The sequence below is a fragment of the Erpetoichthys calabaricus genome, chromosome 10, assembly GCF_900747795.2.
Source record: "Erpetoichthys calabaricus chromosome 10, fErpCal1.3, whole genome shotgun sequence".
Taxonomy (NCBI): Eukaryota; Metazoa; Chordata; class Cladistia; order Polypteriformes; family Polypteridae; genus Erpetoichthys; species Erpetoichthys calabaricus.
In genome coordinates, this window is record NC_041403.2 from 74,533,535 (window position 1) to 74,555,016 (window position 21,482).

General features: G+C 36.1%; 1 protein-coding gene across 2 annotated transcripts in view; it reads left to right on the forward strand.

Annotated features, from left to right (window-relative positions):
* The window catches only part of ephx4 (epoxide hydrolase 4), a 64,206-nt gene extending 43,260 nt beyond the window's left edge, over nucleotides 1–20,946 (forward strand). Inside the window, exons 6-8 of one of the 2 annotated variants that reach the window (XM_028811436.2) lie at nucleotides 52–200; nucleotides 16,679–16,919; nucleotides 20,250–20,946. In XM_028811436.2, coding sequence (XP_028667269.2) covers nucleotides 52–200; nucleotides 16,679–16,919 — 390 coding nt within the window. In that variant the 3' untranslated portion in view covers nucleotides 20,250–20,946. Of the gene's footprint in view, nucleotides 1–51; nucleotides 201–16,678 lie in introns of both variants that reach the window. The other variant, XM_028811435.2, reaches the window with a different exon arrangement.
* Nucleotides 20,947–21,482: the final 536 nt, after the last annotated feature.

The following is a 21,482-nucleotide window of genomic DNA, read 5'->3' on the forward strand; positions in this document are numbered from 1 at the left end:
GAAGCAGTGTTGGACTCAGGTAATATTTTGCCTTGATATAATTATTTACAGGCCATCAAATATTTATTCACAAGTCATACCACAGGAATTGGAAGGAAAGGATGTCGTCTAACCTCTGGAGATATGGAGGCCTATCTCTATGTGTTCTCTCAGCCTGGAGCCCTGACTGGACCTCTGAACTACTACAGAAATGTCTTCAGGTAACTGTTAAAACAAAAACTTTTGTAAAGCTACATGAAAATATTTTCAGCATTAAAAGTCACTATTGATACAATTGTTCCAAAAACCATACCTGAAGATGCATAACACTGTTTTGTCATTTTCTTTTCTATTCACTTTTTATGGTGAGTTTGCTCTCTGTGTATCTGAATATTGACAACTAATGAGGAGCAAAGCAGACAAAGGTGTTGTTGACACTGAATACTAAAGGGAAGCAGAAACGCCTGTGCAACAACCTGTGTACTTATTTAGGAACTAATGACTTAATTAACCTGAGCATTAAAAAAGAAGAAAATATTAAACAGCAAAATAAAATGGATCCACATTTAACACATACACAGTAAATGGTTGCTTCATCTAGAAATTATTTAGCATAACTAGTTTAATTTCTGAATTGCCACAAGAAAAAATAGAAACTGGGAAATAAAAGCTTGCTTAATGAGTTGAGGAGTCCAATTAAAAGAAGAAATTGGTTGTGATGAAAATCTGCAGCTACTTTGGAGCCCTGTAACTGAACTTGGAAAAACCCAGGACTAAAGTACCTGTATGCCATATGGCTTTGTTTTTAAAGAAACATTCCAAACTCTTAATTGGCATGTGTAAAGTAAATTCTTTTTATTTACATTAACAGTATTTTATTTTGTGAGTGAAGAGCAGTAATATTGTAGAAAACGTCACTTACTCAATATATAGACCTCAGTCACCATGGCATAAGGTATTTGAATATATTTATTAGTGGCTGTCTAACATATTATATCCAGTACCATGGGGGATCAATCTGGTCACTATTGTTACTGCTGCTTAAAAGGAATTTCAATTAGAAGGATATTCATAGATTTGAGTAATCTTTTAAATCAGCTGGTTCACATAAGCAGCTTTGTTTTTTTTTTTTTTTTTTTTTTTTTTTGCTTTTGTCCTTTGGCTTAGCAATCCCTAAATGTTTCATACACAGTTCTGTAACGTAATGTATATTTTATATATGGTAATTTACAGTTTCAAAGAAAACTTGGCAAAGGCAATAGGTTTCCTGGCTGGCTAATGGGATCCGAATTGAACTTTTTTTATTATTCACACTGATTCATCAGCCTTAAACTACTTAATTTATGGTTATGTATACTGTATACTATTTAGATTCAAACTTTTTTATCTGCAAAGTTGATATTGTTTGTTCTCCTCAACAGCATTGAGAATATAAATACATTCAAATATCTGAGACAGTCGATACAAGTTGACTGTCACAGGTGGCCAGCAGTACCCCGGTGTGTTGACAATATGACATAATGTAGGAGAAAAGAAAAATATAGTACAATATAAATATATAAAAAACATCTTTTCTAGAAGCTCTGCTATATAAATGTTTACATATAAAGCACAGTACAATAGATCCTAGTATACAATAGATCCTTTCTATTATTTTTTTATTTACAGTTAAAGTGTGTATGCTGTTGTCTGAGATTTGGGCGTTGTCATGAAGTTCAGACTGTCACAGTCCTATTATTAAACTGAAATTAAACTGAAAACCTATGTTTATAAAAGCACCAAATTCTTAAACAACTCAACACTGTGGTATTATTTCTGAAAAGGGGATCATAATTTGTAAATGGAAAAGACAGAACTAACAGAAATACAATGCTGTAAAAAGTATTCATCCCATAAGAAGCTTTCAAATTGTTTAATTAGAAAATTTGAAGATAAAAACTTTGATGACAACAGGTCATTCATCTCAATAAAGCTTGCCTTACCTGTCCACTTAATTCTTCCAAAATAACATCAAGTCTAGTATTGAAGGTCCCTAAAGTCCTGTTTATCACAGTACTTATTTCATGTGTCATGTGTGGTTCTTTGTGTGAAGAAAAACTTCCTAAAGTTTGTGCAACATTTACCCTTAAAAAGTGTGTCCCCGTGTTCATGTTCATGTTTAAATCTCAATCCACTGTGCTAATTCCCTACATAATTTTAAACATTTCAATCATGTCTCCTTTTCAATCATGTCTCCTTTTTTCAATGATGTCTCTCTCCCAGCTTCACTGGTTACCGGTTCCATCAAGGATTAAATTCAAGACCCGACTTGTATACCCATTCAAAAAGGCGACTCTTAAATTTAGTTTTTTTTTTTACATCTTCTTGCCTCCTCCAATCTCACATCAGTTTCTCAGATGCATTGAATTTTGTTGCAGCAGCGCAGTTACCAATTTCCTTTGCTACTTCAACTACATTTAATTTAAAACTAGCTTCATATAAGGGATGCTCTTACGATAAAGGTGTATAAGGGTGTGAGATACAAAAAACACAATTCAGTGCAAATGTTGCTTCGGAATAGTTTGGGTATTACCGTGTGGTCACGTAGGCACAGTAGAGAGAAAGAGATCAGGAGCACGCACTGATACAGCGCATTGCTGCACCCACATAGAATAAAAAGGCAGTGTGCTCCGTGGTTACTCTGTCAGGTGGGCATTAGTATATCATAATCTCTTGGACCAATAGCATGAGTTTTCCGCATTCGACTTATATGACCGACGTTATAAAATACCAGAAATTATACGATAAAATCAAGTCCCAACTTATCCGTGGGAGAACTTATCCACGAGTATATACAGTAAATGTGTGATTTCCAATACCAATTGCTTCCACCAGTGATTATTTAGGTGTTATATATTAAAAAGAGTGACTACTTACATGATTAATTATTTTTTCATATGTGTAGTTAATTTAAACACTTTGTATAGATAATCGGAAGGTTGCCGGTTCGAATCCTGTAAATGCCAATAGGGACTCTGCTCTGTTGGGCCCTTGAGCAAGGCCCTTAACCTGCAATTACTGAGCACTTTTAGCAGTGAGAAAATCTCCATATAAATGTAAAGAATTATTATTATTACTTTGACATTAAAAAGTATTTTTCTGGTGATCAGTGTCAAAAAAAAAAACTAATTAAATGCACTGTAATTCAATGTTGTGTTACCATAAAATGTGAAAACATCCAAGGGTGATTACTTTTTATAGGCAGTGTAAATTCATCTTTGGCAACAGATGCATTCCTCAGTGTTACTAATTTGGCCACAAATGGGTGTCTCACTGATAACTGGTGAGAATCTAAAACTGGAAGGAGGTGGGAGGTTAAAATTGCCAAGATTTTCTCAATAAGATGAAAAAATTAAACTGCTAAAAAATGGCAATGAGTCAGAGCTGAGCAAAGCACGTGTATACTTGTAGAAGAATGATTATAAATTAAATGTTTTCAAAGTTAAATAAAATACATGGGAATATATAAAAATGAGTTTAGGATATAGTAAAAAGGACTATGGCTTGTTAATAATAAAGAAAAAAGTTCTAGCAAATAGTGCAGTGATATGAAGTCTTGTTCATGCCTCTGGCTTCTTGCAATATTGACCAGGTTAGTTTAGGATCTCCTTTTAAAATTACACATATGCCTACTGAAATCAAGGAAATGCAGTATTTATTAACAGAAATACATTTATCCTAGAATTATTTACCACTTATTAAAAATGTACATTGTTAGTGAGTAATTTGAAAGTAATGCCTTAACTAAGAAATGTGACTGCAACAGTTATGCATATCTCTCTATATATAAAAGGAAATCCTGGAATGGAAAGCAAATGCAAGGCTACGATACGTGATAATCTCAAAAGAAATTTAAAAGACCCGCGGGTCCAAGGAGATTTGCCACGGTGCGTCTCGCGGGGACTGTAAACATGAGACTTGGTGCCAAGAGATTGTCCCAGGGCCGTAGCAAAAAGGACAGCGGCTGTACAGGCTTTAAAAAGATCGAAGGGTAGCGCGACGGCAGCTACCACAAACGAATGCGAGCAGCGTTATACATTCTGCAAGATGCCGGGGCCAGAAATAAAAGACAGGTATTGCTTTTACAAAGTCACGCAAGACCAGGCAGTGAGCCATCATTTAAAACAAGTCAACAGACCTCTAATCTAGCAGTTTTTGGATTGCTTTTGGCAGGCAAGCATCTTGTGCTCAGAGCTCTTAAAACAACGACATGCAGCAGGCAGAAGAGGCAGCTAGCAAGCAGCAAAAAGACAGCAAATGATTCAAAGGCATATCCTTAGCGTACGTTCAGCCGCAACACCCTTCACAACACGAGCAGTATTATACGTCTGGGAAGAAAGAGATGTAAACACGCGCGGGGCAGGAAATAAAGAAACAAGTATTGTTTTTACAAAAGGTTTTAAAGTAAAAGTGAAAATAATGCATATGTAACAATTCACAAGAAAATAACAATGTCTTTAAATTGTAGATTGCCTGCCTAAGGTAAAGTCATCCCTGATGAATGGAGACGTGGGAATGAGGGGTTCTTTCATCGGATTAGTGCTATTTCAGATGTGGAATGGCAAAATGGGGGAGGCAGCTTGATGAATGAGGTCTCCAGGACTTAAAACAAATCCAAATCATATTATGTGATATCATCTAATGTGAAATTCTACTCTGTACTTCTAGAATTTTTATTTTTATATTGTATTGAGGATTTATTCTGTTCTATGTATTGTATTGTATGGCTCAGAATTAAAAGACAATGAGTAAAATGACAAACTAGAACTTCATAAAGACGTTTACAAACGTTGACACTGAACACATGCAGAGCAGGTTAGAGACTATGAAACCAGTGAAATTAGAAAGGCTCAAAAAAAAACCCAAAAAAACGTTGGCGCTATACACATGTGGAGAAAGTTAAAGGATATGAAAGTAGGAAAATTAGAAAATATAAAAAAAGAAAGTAAAGATCGCAGTAGCGCAAACAAACAAACTGCCTCATTTAACTATGCACCAGTCTAACTTTGGTTTTGCACAATAATTCCTACACTATTGCACCTTAACACTTAATTCTACTTTATTCACATAATTTTACTTATTTATTATGTTCTACTATACTGTTATCTTTCAATCTATGACTTTTTGTTAATTTAACTGATATTCTTCTAACTTTGCACAGTTTTTGATAAGCATATCAGGATGCATTTCACTGCGTGTTGTCCTGTATAACTATGCATGTGACAAATAAAGAATCTTAAGAATTTCAAAAACAGAGTTTACCGCACATGCATTTATTGGTTACTTTGTTAATGTATATATATTTATCTGTCTGCTTATTTAAAAAGCTACATTTACCCCAGGAGTCAAAAACGTTCTGTCTAGCCCTTGTACAAAAACCTAGACAAAAGCTGGGGTATCACCTTGGTAACCCCATGTACCTTTGGAACTGTGAGAGGAAAATAGCATGACTTTACAGACAGGAGTCCAATGCAGAACTCTACTTACTTTTTTACTTTGTAAAAAAAAATTATTAACTGCTGATGATGTGGATCGTTTTGTCTGTGCTGAAATTCCAAACAGAGAAACCTGTCCTGACCTCATTAAAAAGATTCAGCATATTGGGACTCACAAGATTACAAATATTGTTTTTACAAAAGTTCTGAAATAAAAGTGAAACTAAGGAAATAGCAACAATTCAAAGAAAAAAAAAAATCTTAAAAGTGTGTATCCGGAAAACCAAACACGGGGGTTGGCGAGCGAAGAGAGCAGGGGGCGAAGCCCCCTAGTCTTATTTATATTCTTCCTTATTTTTTGTTTTGTTTATGTTCATTATGGTGTCTCTTATTATATTCATTCCCAAGAAGTGCATCTGTACGAAAATAGGCTTAATGTGAATTACTTATTCATTTTTCAATTGAGAGAAAATTAAAAATAAATAAAATTTACTGTTAAATTGAAAAACACAGCTAGAGTGGATAGTCCCAAGTCCAGGCATTGCACTACAACTGTTTTCTCGAAAGGATGTTTTTACTTTAATAATTCTTTCAAGGTAAATATAACATGGTTTTACATAACTACACAGCACTTACTTGAGTATATGTACTTTTTAAGTTTACTTGTAGGCGTAACTAATGTATAATGTGAGTAAATCCTAATCGCAATAATAGCTGATCTTTCTTTAAAATTTTAATAATTTCTAAAAGCAAAGTCTTCATTTTCGTACCACTCATGTGCTGGCGCAGCATTTATTTTATTTTGAGTTAATCAGCATCTTGTTTCACCAAGCTGGGGAAAGCTAGTAAGATTTTAAAGACCAAAACATGAATCTGCTTGATATACTAAGCATGTCTGTGAACTGCAGCTATTGCTGATTTCCGTAAATCTACTTCATTAGAAGCGCACTGCTGCATTTTACTGCATTTTCACTTAGAATAGGAATGCTTAAAATATTAGACTGTAAGCTTTAAATTCACATTTGTAAATTTATATATATTCATTTGTATACTGTTTGCTTTTTTTAAAGCAACATGGTGACAGAGTTGCACATGTTTGTAAAGCTTTTCCCACAAACTCTTCTTCCGTCACATATCCAAAATACCTGCAGTTTAGATGAATTGGCTTGGTTTTAGTACGTGTGGGTGTCATTTGGCTGCGATGAATTGGCATTCTGCCTGCTGGTCTGTGTCACTGTACTACATCAGATGTATTGTGCCTCTTCCATACATTTTCACACATAGACATATTTAACATGTAAAGTTATTGATGTTCTGCAGTGGGCTGGCACCCTGCCCGGGGTTTGTTTCCTGCCTTGCGCCCTGTGTTGGCTGGGATTGGCTCCAGCAGACCCCCATGACCCTGTAGTTAGGATATAGTGGGTTGGATAATGGATGGATGGATGGGTTATTGATGTTTCTGTCCTAATAATTGTTACATTTAAAATGTATTGTTTTGATAGCATTTATGTAGCCCATTTGCAAATAGCAACAATTGAATTTAATATCTTTGTTATAAAGGGATTAAAAGCTCATCTAATCAACACGGGTCCTGAAACAACCTCAGCACTGCCCTCTTGTGTCACTGTTGGAAAACATGTGCTTCTTGTATCTTATTAAACGTGTTTTCTTTAGAGAAATTGCTTATTTTTAAGTGTAAAATGTGTAAAACATCTATATAATTTTCTTCTCAAATTACTGTCTTCTGGGATATACTTTTATAGCAATAGTATGCATACCCCATAGCTAATAATATATTATTTAATATAAGTTAAATAATATCCAAGTAAATAAATATGTGTACAATATTTATATATTTCTAAAGTATGACATGTGGCTACATGAAAATAAAGCGTTGTACAGTACTTAGTTTAAGAAAATGTACGTATAATAGAATAATAACCGGTACATGTTTGATATTTCAGTGGTAGTTATCACAGGACTCTCATCATGACAGTCTCTGGAAGGCAAAAGAAAATGTTAAATGTCCATTGGTTTCTGATAAAACAAATGTCATGCCACAGTTTCTGCATTAGCCTGGATGCTAAAAAATTCCTTTCAACAACTTGACTTGTCAGATTTGTTCATTCTTTCAGTATAAATGTAAGTTTGTAAGTTGTCTCAATTTGTAACATTGTTTTGTTTTCTGATTAGCCTTATTGTTACCTCTCCATCTTTGTCCTTCAGAGTTTTATCCTAATATTTCTAAGAACTTTGGCAAGCGAATATTAGCTCTGTAATTGAAGATAACTCACAGGTGGTTTGAATGAGCCAGCATTACAGAAATAAATTGTCAACATCTTTGTATGTATCAGTTTCTTTTGGAGATTACATCCCTTTCACACATGCAACCCAGTACATTCTAGGGTTAACTGTTCTAACAATTAACTGGGATTTATTTGTCCACACATACCAGGACAATTTCCTGGACTGACAACATTCAAATATGAAATATTCATCTCAAGAAAGGAGGCAAGGATCTTTGACGGTGTGGGTTGGCTCCATACTCTTGCTTTTGGGAGCCTCTTGAACCATCAATAATGTAACCAAGGGTGAGTCACTCAGCTGGAGTGAGCCATTTCAGCCTCAGCATAGGCCTCACACTCCCCAAGGGACACTCCTCCCAGATCTCTCCCTTTCCTACCTGCTTCTTTCCTTTCTCTAACCTCGGTCTTCTTCTTTCTGCTGATCTTTCATCTGAAACCACTTTGTCCCATGCAGGCTCCTCTTATCTCCCCATTCAACTGAGCGCAGGTACAATGAGCCGCTTCCTGCGAGGTACAATGGTGCCTGACTTATCCGCTCGCCTCCATACGTGTATGCAGTGTGATCAGCCAGCACTCCAATTAACCATGGAGCGAAGCACGCCTCTGCATACCCGCACCCAATTAGAGCTTGCACTTTTTGGTGCGTAATTATTTATTTAAAATTTGCCTATGTATATATAATATATATATATATATATATTTCCCCAATCACAAAGCACAATTCAGGATATAATCTCTCTATTATAAAAAAAATCTTGGGAGGGAGACTAGGGAGATAAGACGTGATCTTCTCGGAAGACAATTTGACGTCCCACGAGAGACACTTTAACGTCACGTGTGACAAGGCAGTGAGACAACATTTAAAAGAAGTTCACGGACATCTAACCAAGCAGTTGTTGGAATGCTTTTGGCAGACAGACATCATGTGCTCCCAGCTCTTAAAACAACGACAAGCAACAAGCAGAACACGTAGCTCACGAGCAGCAGCAGCAGGAAGCCAGCAGATGATCTGACCGTTTCTCCTTAGCGTGTGTTCAGCCCCCCACCCCCTTTCACAATGCGACTGGCAGAGATGCGAAGTGGCAAAAGGACAGCTGCTGTACAGGCTTTAAAATGATCGGCGTGCAGTGCGACAAAAAGAACACGCAGCTCACCAGCAGCAGTAGCAGAAAAACAGCAGATGATCCGACGGCATCTCCTTAGCGTGCGTTCAGCCACCTCCCCCTTCACAACATGAGCAGCGTTATACATCCTGCAAGAAAGATTTAACCACACCCAGGGCTGGAAATATAGGACAAGTATTGTTTTTACAAAAGTTTTAAAGTAAAATGAAAATAATGCATATGTAACAATTCCCATGAAAATAACAATCTCTTTAAATTGTATATCCCGTAAACCAAACCCAGGGGTGGGCAAGCGAAGCGAGCAGGGGGCGGAGCCCCCTAGTAATTCAAAAAGACTAAAACAGATGAGCCCAATATTAAGCTGCACATATATATGAAAACTACTGTAGTTTAACTGTTCAGAAAAGCTGTGCAAGTTCAATTTCCAGCTTCTAATGAAAGTTCATCTCTGCAGAAGGTGGCACATAGCAATAGGTTATGATTATCAAGTTTAACAATTTTATTCTTGACTTCAATTGAGGACAGTTCCCTCTTTTTCCATTGTTGGTTCCTTCCACGTGGCCATTGATACAAGAGTTAAACTCTGGGTTTTTGTGACCCTGTATTGCATTTATCAGGTTTAGAAAATAGATGGCAGAATAATCAGAATTGATGAGAGGTCAAACAAAGCCCATAATTAACGCAGATGAATAAATGTTGCTTGTGCCAGTATCCTCTAGACAATAGTGTATCCTGATCTGCAGTAGGTTTGACCTTCTACTGGTTAGTGATACTGTTGCTGGAGATCTCCAGTCTTGGAAAGGCTCAAAATGTTGATGCAACTAGACAGGTGTTTGTCAATTAAAATGAAGTGTTAATGTTTTCAGTATGATTTGTGGTGAGCAGGAACATTATCATATATACTCAAATAATGAATGCTTTCAACTGAATAAAGTCGGCTTATTACAAATTTTGATTAGCATTTACTTTGACAAATTTATTTTGAAAAATAAATGTAAAATAAACTCTTAAAACTATAAGAGAAAAAAACATAATGTATGAATTACAGCACCATTTGCTTCTTAATTAAAGAATCAATTTGTTACTGGCAGCTCTCCACTTCTTTCTTACAGTTGAAGAGCCAGATGGCTGGCTCATCGACAGACTCTCATAAATTGTAATGACAATTAGTCCAAGTGCTACATCACCCCACTGAAATTGAGTTTACTCTGTTTATTTATTTATTTATAATCTGTTAGGTGGTATGAAGGCCGGTTCTCCTGATGTTTAATTCAATATTGCATTTACAGATAACAATACTTGTTCAGTCTGTTATAAATCAATTTATATGTAGGAATAATATTGTTTCACTTATGTTAACAAAGGGAATCATTCAAGTGCTTTTAGGCAGAAGTGTTTAATTTGTTTAGCAATGACAAATGACTATCAATATTTTTCCATTGCAGTAATAATCCCACCTTCAAAAATTGTGAATTGCTTATTAATGGTAGAAAATGAAAAAAAAAAAACTGCATCAGTATTTAACATTAATGCCAATGTTGCCAGTTTTATGTATCAAGTCACAGTAAAGACTAGGTTTGCTAGGCATACACTGGAAGAATGAAAGGCGCAAATCCGGTGTCATTCACCTCACATTAACATGTTGCAGATAGTTATGAAGGTCAGTAATCAGGGTGTTACTGTGGTCTGTGTATTTAATAAGCTTTTAAATAGTTGGCTTATGAACTAGAATTCTTTCGTATACAATATATGTATTGTATTTCTACATATTATCATTATTCTTTGCTTGTTTTTCATTTTTTTATGAATTTTTACTTTATGTTTTCATTATTGTGTCGTATCAGTCCATGAGAAAGTGTTTCTTGGGCCTACCAGCAGAAATGATGAAAAAGTTCTTTATGTCTAGAGATTTCAAGCAAGGAAGCAAACCTGAGAAGTTCCGGTAGATACTGATTAGTTTGTTGTACCAAAACAATATTATTATAAAGTTACAAAAAAGATTTATTGCACCATGGCATTTCAGAGTCATGTAGCCATTGAACCCTAGAAACAATAGAGCAGGGCTATTCAATTACAGTTTGAGTTGGGACAAATTTTCAAACCAAGAAAGATTTTTCTGGGATAGACATTTTCAGCAGCCAGTAAGCAGCAGGTAATGACAAATTTTAAATCAACACAAATAAATGTATTTTAAAACAAGTAATGTTTATTCATTGTTTCTCTTACATTTGCTCACATCTGACCCAGGCACATCTCAAAGTGCATAAAATGAAAAAAGTGCACAGTATTAACAATATCATTTGTTTCCCTTTTGAAATATGAGATCCTCCTGCAATTTAAATGGTGGGTGTGAAAGTGCATTGGTGCATTTATTTTAATGATTTGTCTTTAAAATGTCTTTGTAGAGAGTTCTTGGGTGTCAAGTAATTAATTATTTATTATAATTATTGCTATTATTTTTTTACTAAATCTTATTTTCCATATTTCTTTGTTGATGGGTTGTTATAAAAATAACCTCAAATACAAAGCAAGAATACCTTAACAATGGCCAAGGTTAGCTATATCAGCCTTGATAACTTAGAAGGGGCCAGAAGCTTCACCAGTCACGAACTGAACTACTTCTGGGATACCAATGTCCTTCAGCACCTCTGAGAGGGCTACACTTTCAACTACCTTAGCAAAGGCCAAATGTCACTTCAAGAGCAGCACTTTTGCAGGATTCGTGGATGTAGTACCTTTGAAAGGGCTGCACAGATACTCTTAACAAACGCCAAGGGAACCTCCTGCCAGGATGCCTAGATCCTTCAGCTCCCAGAGTGCTACATCTGAAAGGACTTAACACACAATGAAGAACAAACATTGCTCCATCCTGAAAACATATGAATCACTTACAATTCCTACAACTCATCTGAACAAGCATAGCTCACTATATTCATCTCTCAGTGCAGATGATATCAAAAACAAGGCAGTTTCAGTGATATCATACTCAAATGTAATCATCTTAATCATTATTTAAGTTTATTTGCAGAGAAACCCAGCATCAAATACTAGAATTCAGAAATAGAAAAAAAAAAACATGCAACCTGAACAATTCAAATCAACGTGCATATAGCCAAGAGAGTGTCAGAGTAAATTAAAGAATCCATTCTTTTAAATGCAAGTAAGACACTCTTTAACCTCCTTAGCCGTTGCATATTATTCCAAAAAAACACATACAAAGCATTTCATTCTTTTTAGCATGAAAAATGATTAAAATCTCAAAATAATTTATTAAATCTCAAAATATAATAATGATACAAATAATAATAGCAATGATGAATTAAAATGGTAATATGTTTATAACAGTAATAGTAATACTACTAATGATGCCAAAACAATATATAATCTCAAAATGAGTCTTTTTTGTGGTAAATCACAATTAAAGACAAAATCCAATGTCACAGTCAGGACAATAATAGCGTGTTTCTTTCAGATTTTCTTTCCAAATTTATCAGTTTTTGAACAGCACACTGTTTTAAACAGCATACTGGAGGTATATAATCAATAAAATGTCTACCAATAAGACACTCTGGATTGATCTGCAATGTGCTGGGTTGACCGCATCTCTTTAGTGGCATGTACAGTTTGCAGGAGATATACACTGCATGGCCAAAAAAAAAGTCGCCAACTGGATTTAACTAAGCAAATAGGTACGAACCTCCTATTGGATAATTACTGCATGGGCAATTATCTTTCAGCTGGCAACAAGTTATTTAACCCCAACTGGTGCAAAGAGTTGCCTCTCATTTCTTAAACAACCATGTCGAAAGACACATCTCGTGGTCGTGGAAAAGATGTTAGTCTGTTTGAGAAGGGTCAAATCATTGGCATGCATCAAGCAGAGAAAACATCTAAGGAGATTGCAGAAACTACTAAAATTGGGTTAAGAACTGTCCAACACATTATTAAAAACTGGAAGGATAGTGGGGACACATCATCTTCGAGGAAGAAGTGTGGCCGGAAAAAAATCCTGAATGATCGTGATCTGCAATCACTTAAACGTTTGGTGAAATCAAATCGAAGAAAAACAACAGTAGAACTCAGGTCTATGTTTAATAGTGAAAGTAAGAGCATTTCCACACACACAATGCGAAGGGAACTCAAGGGATTGGGACTGAACAGCTCTGTAGCCGTAAGAAAACCACTAATCAGTGAGGCAAACCAGAAAAAAAGGCTTCAATTTGCTAGGGAGCATAAAGATTGGACTCTGGAGCAATGGAAGAAGGTCGTGTGGTCTGATGAGTCCAGATTTACCCTGTTCCAGAGTTGAGAATCTTTGGGATGTGCTGGAGAAGGCTTTGCACAGCGGTCAGACTCTACCATCATCAATGCAAGATCTTGGTGAAAAATTAATGCAACACTGGATGGAACTAAATCTTGTGACATTGCAGAAGCTTATCGAAACAATGCCACAGCGAGTGCGTGCCGTAATCAAAGCTAAAGGCGGTCCAATGAAATATTAGAGTGTGTTACCTTTTTTTTTGGTGGCGACTTTTTTTTTTGGCCTGGCAGTGTAGTTTCACTAGCTTTTTGTTTGTATAAGACGAAAGCATTCTAAATGCACTGTTCCACCAGATGACTAAATATCTTTTTGTAGTATTTCTTTTGTTGCCTCCGCATAATGGGATAGAAAGTCAATTCTTGATCCACATTCCACACAATCCACGCTGCCCATCATGCTATTGTAGTCGACCACAGCACAAGGCTTTGTAAGCTGCTTGTTGCCTTTTGCCTGTACAGTGACTGTAGCTGCATTACATACAGTGCTAAGACGACAAACATCTTTCTTATCTTTCCATTTCAGGTTGAGCACTTTAACCTCGCTGTAATTTAGCTCTGCCAAACTCTTCAGACATGCCATGATGGTTGGGATGCACTGTTCCATATGTGTCAGTCTTTCTTTGTAGCAAGATGTCAAATAGCTCTGGGGAAGTATAAAAATTGTCCATGGTTACACAGTGACCGTGATCCAGCAGAGCATCTATCAAAGTCAGCACTGATGACGTAGCAACGCTGTACTGATTGTACTTCAGATCAAACATTGTCCCTTTCCCTGTATACAGAACCAAATTCCAAATGTATCCCATCTCTCAAAACTCGCAAAATTTTATGCCAAATCATGCTCTTTTTGCCCTTATAAGCCATGGACTTTAATTGATGTTGACATCACAGTCCAGAATGTAAATGCTCTGTAATTTTACTACAATGGCCTGGTATATCTCTCCCAAATTTTCTTCAGTTTGGGTGCTGGATGGGTATTCTCATTAAAGTTTTCATTGTTGGTAAACTGCAGATACTTCATAATTAGTGAAAACCTGCACTCAGACATAATTTCTCCAAAGAACGGCAGCACATACAGCATTTTTACAACCTGAGTGATTCTTGGTTCTAATGCTTAGGCAAGGCGCATCTGTGCAGTTGCCCGAATGACACTCAGGACTAACACTTTTGGGATGGTTTTCGTAACCCATGTAACACTTGGGTCTAATGCTAAGGAGGCTACACATGTGCGCTATGGCACAGCCTTTCTTCTCTTCTCCTTTGGAGTGCATTTTCATTTTCTGGTGAAAGTCCTTTAGTCCTCAAAAGCATGATGTTTTATTGCATCTTCAAGACTGCTTACACAGTTTTTCTTTTTTATACTAACACTTGTTGTGGCAGAAACACGCTGCTCAAAGAAGGCACACGGAGTTTCAGGAAGGTAGAATAATCCAGTTTTATTGCGTGATGCATACACGGACCCAAATCAAGTGAAATGATTAATTAGCACATTCAGCGAGCTTAAATTTATTACAGTTCTTATCACTTATGCAAAATGCTTGCCTCCTTCTGGCTCCTACCATCATTACCTAATGTTCATCATTACTTCATACCCTGTGCAGGTGTCCAAAACTTATTTATCAATCGATGCCCACCATAAGTCGGAATCAGGCAGACCCACACATAAGATATTGGGCTAGAGGTTGGGGCAGCTGCGCCCCTAAAACAATAATGCTGTTTCTTAAAAGCTGCATTTTCCTTGACTTGTCATCACCTGTCCAGGCAAGCAGACAAGGAGGCAGAGGCCAGCCGCTGCAAATGAAACTGAATGGCTTGTCTGGTTTTCTCTCATGGCCAAAGCCTCAATGGCTGCATTTCTTAAAGCAATGGCCTGTTTAGCCCTCTAAAAGTACACAATGTCCTTGACTGAAGTTTTTAAACTTAGCAGCTGCAAAGAGAAAAATAATGAAATAGACAAGCGAGGGCTTTTTATGGTTTAACCCTTACTATGCTAATGTGCATCAGAAAATGTCATACTTGTTCTCATACATGCTTAATGATTCTCTTTAGATACTGTATATGCAAATCATCAACTTTAGAATATTCTTTTCTACATTCTGTGTTTCACACCTCTCATATCAAAAGCCATATGTTCTCTGCCTAGCTCAAAAGCTGTTTAGGGTCTACCTTAAGCCAACAGAGGTGCCATGTCTTAATCCGTGACTTGTAGGCTATTTTTAGTAAGTTATATCAGACAAAAACAAATAACTGAGAATTTTACTTGGTTCTCCTACCTGTCAGAAAAGTCATTTTAATCTTATTATGAGATACAAGTTAACAAAATCCAGTTGCCAAACCCCTATTTCACATTTTCTTACAAGCATATACACAGTGGTTAGTTTATTTAAACTTAAATGTATACATTCTATTAAAGAATAACAATTGTTTTTAATATTTGCAGATTTTTGGCAGATTTTTTTCTATTGGCATAAATGCATCCCAGAATTCAATACTCTGTTAAAATACATTGTTATTTCCATCAATTTGTTTATATTCAAAAAAGGAAAAGATCTAAAGGACCTCTTTCCTAAAGTGGTCTCAACCGTAGATTGTGACAGCCGAGTCAGAACTTTTCTGTCTTTTTAATTTTCTTCCTTTATATTCATTCTGGTGTGTGTCCAGACCAAAGTGTGTGTGCATATTTATGTATTTATGTATTTAAATAGCTTCTATGAACATCCAGATGCCCCCCTGGAAAATAAAGTTCTATCTATCTATCTATCTATCTATCTATCTATCTATCTATCTATCTATCTATCTATCTATCTATCTATCTATCTATCTATCTATCTATCTATCTATCTGTCTGTCTGTCTATCTATCTGTCTATCTGTCTGTCTGTCTGTCTGTCTGTCTGTCTGTCTGTCTGTCTGTCTATCTATCTATCTATCTACAGCACATGGACAGGACTCACTTATAAACACGTCCACATTAAAGATACACCTGGCCCTCATTTAGATGACAGCCTTGCTGAAATATGTCTGTCTATTTTGTTCAATATTCCTCCTTAACTTTTATTATTGAAATCGGTCAGGGAACTGTATAGTGATTGTTGAGTAACTGGTTTAGAAACCCGTTACTTGAAGAAAACAAAAGAGCTCCTAAGTTCTAAATGCTACAGTATAACAATCTTTTCCCAGTTTCTTACAAAAGTCACTGTAGATATACTGAGTTACATAACCTTTGACACTACTTATTAATTAGAAGAAGCAATCAGAAGTGACATTTGTGTAAAGAATCTGTACTCCTTCAGAAAAGAGTCAAAAAATTAAAACAGGGCCAAAAAGCAACCCTATGACTTGGAATCAAGACTTATAAACCCTACTAAACTGTATTGTACCTTGTAAAGTATACTCTAAAACTAACAACAAAATGCAAAATTCTGTATCCTATGTAGTTTCATTTATGAAGTTTATTATTATTATTTTTTTTTCAGTTTCCTACCTTTAACTCAACAAGATGTGAAATCTCCAGTTTTGCTTCTTTGGGGTGAACGAGATGCCTTTCTGGAACAGGAAATGGCAGAAAACTCAAAGTTATACATTAAAAACCATTTTCGAATTAACATGATTTCTGGCGCTAGCCACTGGCTTCAGCAAGATCAGCCAGACATTGTTAACACATTGATATGGACATTTTTGAAAGAAGGCGAGTCAAGAAAGGGATACAGGAACTGAGTAGGTATCACTACCAAAGACGAGTTTATAAAGGTATATCACTATTTATTGATATTGTTTACACATTTCAAATATTTTTTATTATTTTTTAAATGTAAAAGTACTTATTTAAAAAGCACATTTTCTCACAAAAATCATGTGTATGAACATTACACCATAAAAAAGGTGACACTTTATAAAGATGATAGCAAATTAATGTTTTCCACTAAACCATTGTAAAATGTATTGCTTAGGGTCAGTCAGAAGGCTAATTGGTGACATTTTTAAACTATAAATTCAGGTTAATTTACAACAGGTATTTTTCTGGCACAAGCATAAATTTATTGACATTCTTGTTGTATTTTAAAAGGTTTTAATGTGACAAAACCAAGAAAGGTTTACGTGTATCATTTCAAGAGAATATTCTGATAATTAAATCACTACTTTATGATTTAACAAGGCGTTGCTGTAATGAAGAATTACAGCTTTAATTACAGGTGATAAAATGTATTTTCAAAATAAAGAAGGGAAAATTGTGTATGAAAACGTATTAATGTTCCTGTTGTTTACATTTGATTCTGACACTTTCACATAAGAGTGTACTTGCTTTCCTTGTACCATCATTCATTCATTCACTTCTTCCTCAGCCCACAATGCATGCTGCTTCCCACTCGCACTAATATTTCCATTTTCAAGGAAGATACCGACCTGGTGTTGCTGTTTTTATTTGAGTAATTAGCAGTCTGTCTTGGTACGTTTGTTACTTTAATTGAGAGGCCACTGCCTGCAATTACGTTTTTCTTTTTTTTTCCTAACAATTTAAAATGCATACTTATCTTAATGGCCTTTTAACACTAGAATTACCAGAGCCTACGAAAAAACTCGTAGATCTGTCCCACCTTAAATCGCTTCTTAAATCCATTTGCACCTCTCCGCCATCGTCTTTTGTCATCTAAATGTGCTGATAAAAGACAAGTTGCAAGCAGCCGGCTATTCCATCCCACCACTGACTTAGAACGTGCACAAACTTCTCCCAGCTCATGCCTTGATTGATTATCTGGGAGTGAAGTGGAGTTTTAGAGTGGAAATAATAGATCGTTATTTGGAACACATACATTTCTTGTGTGTTCCGTTTCTACAGTAATCTGTGTAAACACATTTTTTCATATTCTAGTAGTAAATGAGAAAATGTAGGCATAAACTGTATAATGTATGAAGTCTGAAGTCCAAATATCAAAGAAACACTTTCACGAAAGGTACAAATATAACAGAACAAGTGTGCTTTTATTCAAAAATATAACTGCAGAAAAAAAAGCCGCCTTAGTGTGCGACATTGACACTCATTTACTATGACTGCTGCCGTGGCACAATGGTATCAGTTGCTGACTGGGAAACAAAAGGTCACAATTCCCTTTTGAGCAGTGAACTGCTCTTATTTTTACTATTTTAGAATAAAAAGATACATTTGATTTCAGTCTGTAACAACCAGTGTAATTTATGATATTTGTAAAGGTTAGCTTTGTTTTTGTTTTTTTTATTCACTTTTCATTCTCTCAGTTGCGTTCAGGATCCTTCCCTACCCCATCTGACACTGCTGTTTTCACATAAAGACGCGCTACAGCTCACCCAAGGAGCGCCCTTCCTATATTTATGACATGTGTACACACCTCTCTGTGCTATGGTTCCTATTACACTGAACAAGCACCTGTAATTTGCAGCTCTATTCATTATCTCAAAACACCACGCACATTCACAGTAATTCCCAGTTATGTCCACCACTCACACCCACGCCCACAACCATACAGAACTGATTCCACATCAGAGAATTTCCAGTTCCAGCATAAAGTCACACCCGATCTGACGCTGTTTGTTTTCAAATAATATTGCATTAGTGCGATGATTTTTTCACATATATTGTCTGTCTTTCAGGTGTGTAATAGGAACCACAGCATAGAGAGAAGTGTGTACATTGTAACAGGTACACACGTTGTAAATGTAAGAAAGACGATCCTTGCGTGTGTGTGAACTGTGAACTGTTAACATTTGAATCTGATGATTGCATATAGCGCTGGCTTATTCAGCGCGCGCAAGAACATGCAGATGGCCAGTTGCTGTGTGCTACAACATGCTGGCGGTGATCAACGCACATTTTAAAAAAAGAACGAGACAAATATATGTGACGTTTTGAAGAAATCATTTTATGATGCGAACAGTACCATCAGAAAACATCGTCGAAGTAATGCAGTATTATTTGAAAATGAACAGCGTCAGATTGGGTGTGAATTTATACAGTACTGGCGCTGTTAGAGTTAGATCAGAAGCTGAATAAGCTCCTGTTCTGATTCTAAGTAAAAAAAGCATGAACTAATCAACAGAAATAACCGTGGTCGACATTTTAAACTTAACGATTTACAGTGCATACCAATTTATAAATTTTATGTCCATTTGAGGTTACAAAGAATAAAAAAACACTTCCTCCCCAGCCGGGAATCGAACTCGGGTCTCTAAAGCACGCCAAGGCTGCTGTGTTCTGAGTCAGCAAATCTTAGCGTTACGCCACAGATGGTGTTGTATCCCATTTGATGTTTGGACGTCAGGCTTCACACATTCTATAGTTTATGCCTACATTTTGTAACATTTATTACTAAAATATGAAAAAGTTTCTGTTTTAACAATGTGTTTACACAGATTACTGTAGAAACGGAACACACATGAAATGCGTGTGCTCCAAATAACGATCTATTATTTCCACTCTAAAACTCCAGCAGTTTAGTCACTCCCAGATAATCAAACAAGGCATGAGCTGGGAAAACTTAGTGAACGTTCTGCGACGGTGGGGGATGGAATAGCCGGCTGCTTGCTGCTCATCTTAATCGGCTCATTTAGAAGACAAAAGAGAGGTGAGAACGGTTTTAAGGTGGGCCGGATCTACGAGTTTTTTCGTAGACTCTGGTAATTCTAGTGTTAATAGTATACGGTTAAATTTCACACTGAATCATTTTGTATTTTAAAATCATTACATTATCCCAGTACTGTGGTGGGCTGGCGCCCTGCCCAGGGTTTGTTTCCTACCTTGCACCCTGTGTTGTCTGGGATTGGCTCCAGCAGACCCCCGTGACCCTGTAGTTAGGATACAGCGGGTTGGATAATGGATGGTTGGTTGGTTACATTATCCCAAATCTCTAAAGAACTAAATGAGACATGAAATTGTGATTTTAATTGAAGGAGGCTGCATACTGAACTAAGGCAGATTGAAGTTTGTTTTTTAATTCCTGTAATATGTGGTTAGGCTTAGGATTTGCACATTTGGAGCTGTCTTTGTGAATTGACCCTTACTCCTGTATTTATTAGCATTTACTCGTTTGATGAAAGACCTCAATCATTAGAGTACTTTACATGGATTCTGGGATACAGAAGATGGGATTATTATGGGGGAGATTTTGAAATTAAATCAACAACAAGCAGTTAGGAAATGTGCAGAGGGATAAACAAAGCTTGGCAAAAGTCTGCTTCATTTACTGATGTTTTAGTTGTCTTTTAAGATTTAAAATGAAATGAATGTGTTGAAATTTGCATATATTCTTATAAAGTGTAACCAAAAATGTGTTTTGCACCTATTGTAACATCAGCCTTAAAAACGTGTAAATGCCTCATCTACAAATGGGGCGATCGTCTCCTTGTGATTTGTATTGTGTGGTGCCTTTGACTATTTTAATATGAAAAATAAAATTGTGCCATTTTTACAAAAACTTCTGAGATTTTCAAATATGTAGCTGTCACAATGGAATTTTTATACAACTTAAAATTGTTACACAGTTGTCTGCCATCCTTTATATTTGTTATAAAGGATATTGTTCTATGTATAGAATATTGTACTTCATATTTGTAATTTTGAAAATTACTGAGATGTTATCTTTCTGTATAAAGTGGTGGTTAGGTGTTATAAAAAGAAAAAAGAAATTTTGTATATCTTTCCACTTGTGAACACACTAATTCATTCATCATGCACAACCATTCTAGTTTTTTATGCAAATAAAACTGTATAAAATAAGAATAAGTCTGTTACTTCTTGAAACTAAATTTAACATCTTTGAAATACTTAAAAGTTTTTTTATGTTACAGAACACAAGAATATCCACCTAAAATTCTAATTATAGTGTTTCCTCTAATCTTTTATATGATGAGAAAGTCTAACTAAAGGAGCTTTCAGATCTCTTGGACGTAAGGAATGATTACAGATGCCAGTAAGTTTATAGTGAATTTATGTAACATTATACTGTATATTGTAAATGCCACAAGGGTTAGACGGGTATCCCGACCAGAAGAAGGGATGGTTCCTTACCCGGACGTGAGGCTCCTAGAAGGCAGACAAGCATCCCAGACCCAGAAGTGATGGCCAGAAGGTATGGACAGACAGCCCACCAAAGGAAGAAGATGTTGCTGGGGACAATTTATTCCCCCAGGACGCTAGATGGCAGCTGCCCTGGATATGGGTACCCAGTACAGAACCGGTAGGGCATGCTGGGAGATGTAGTCCTGCAGCACAGTCCCAATATGTGGGACTTACATATGACCCAGAAGTGC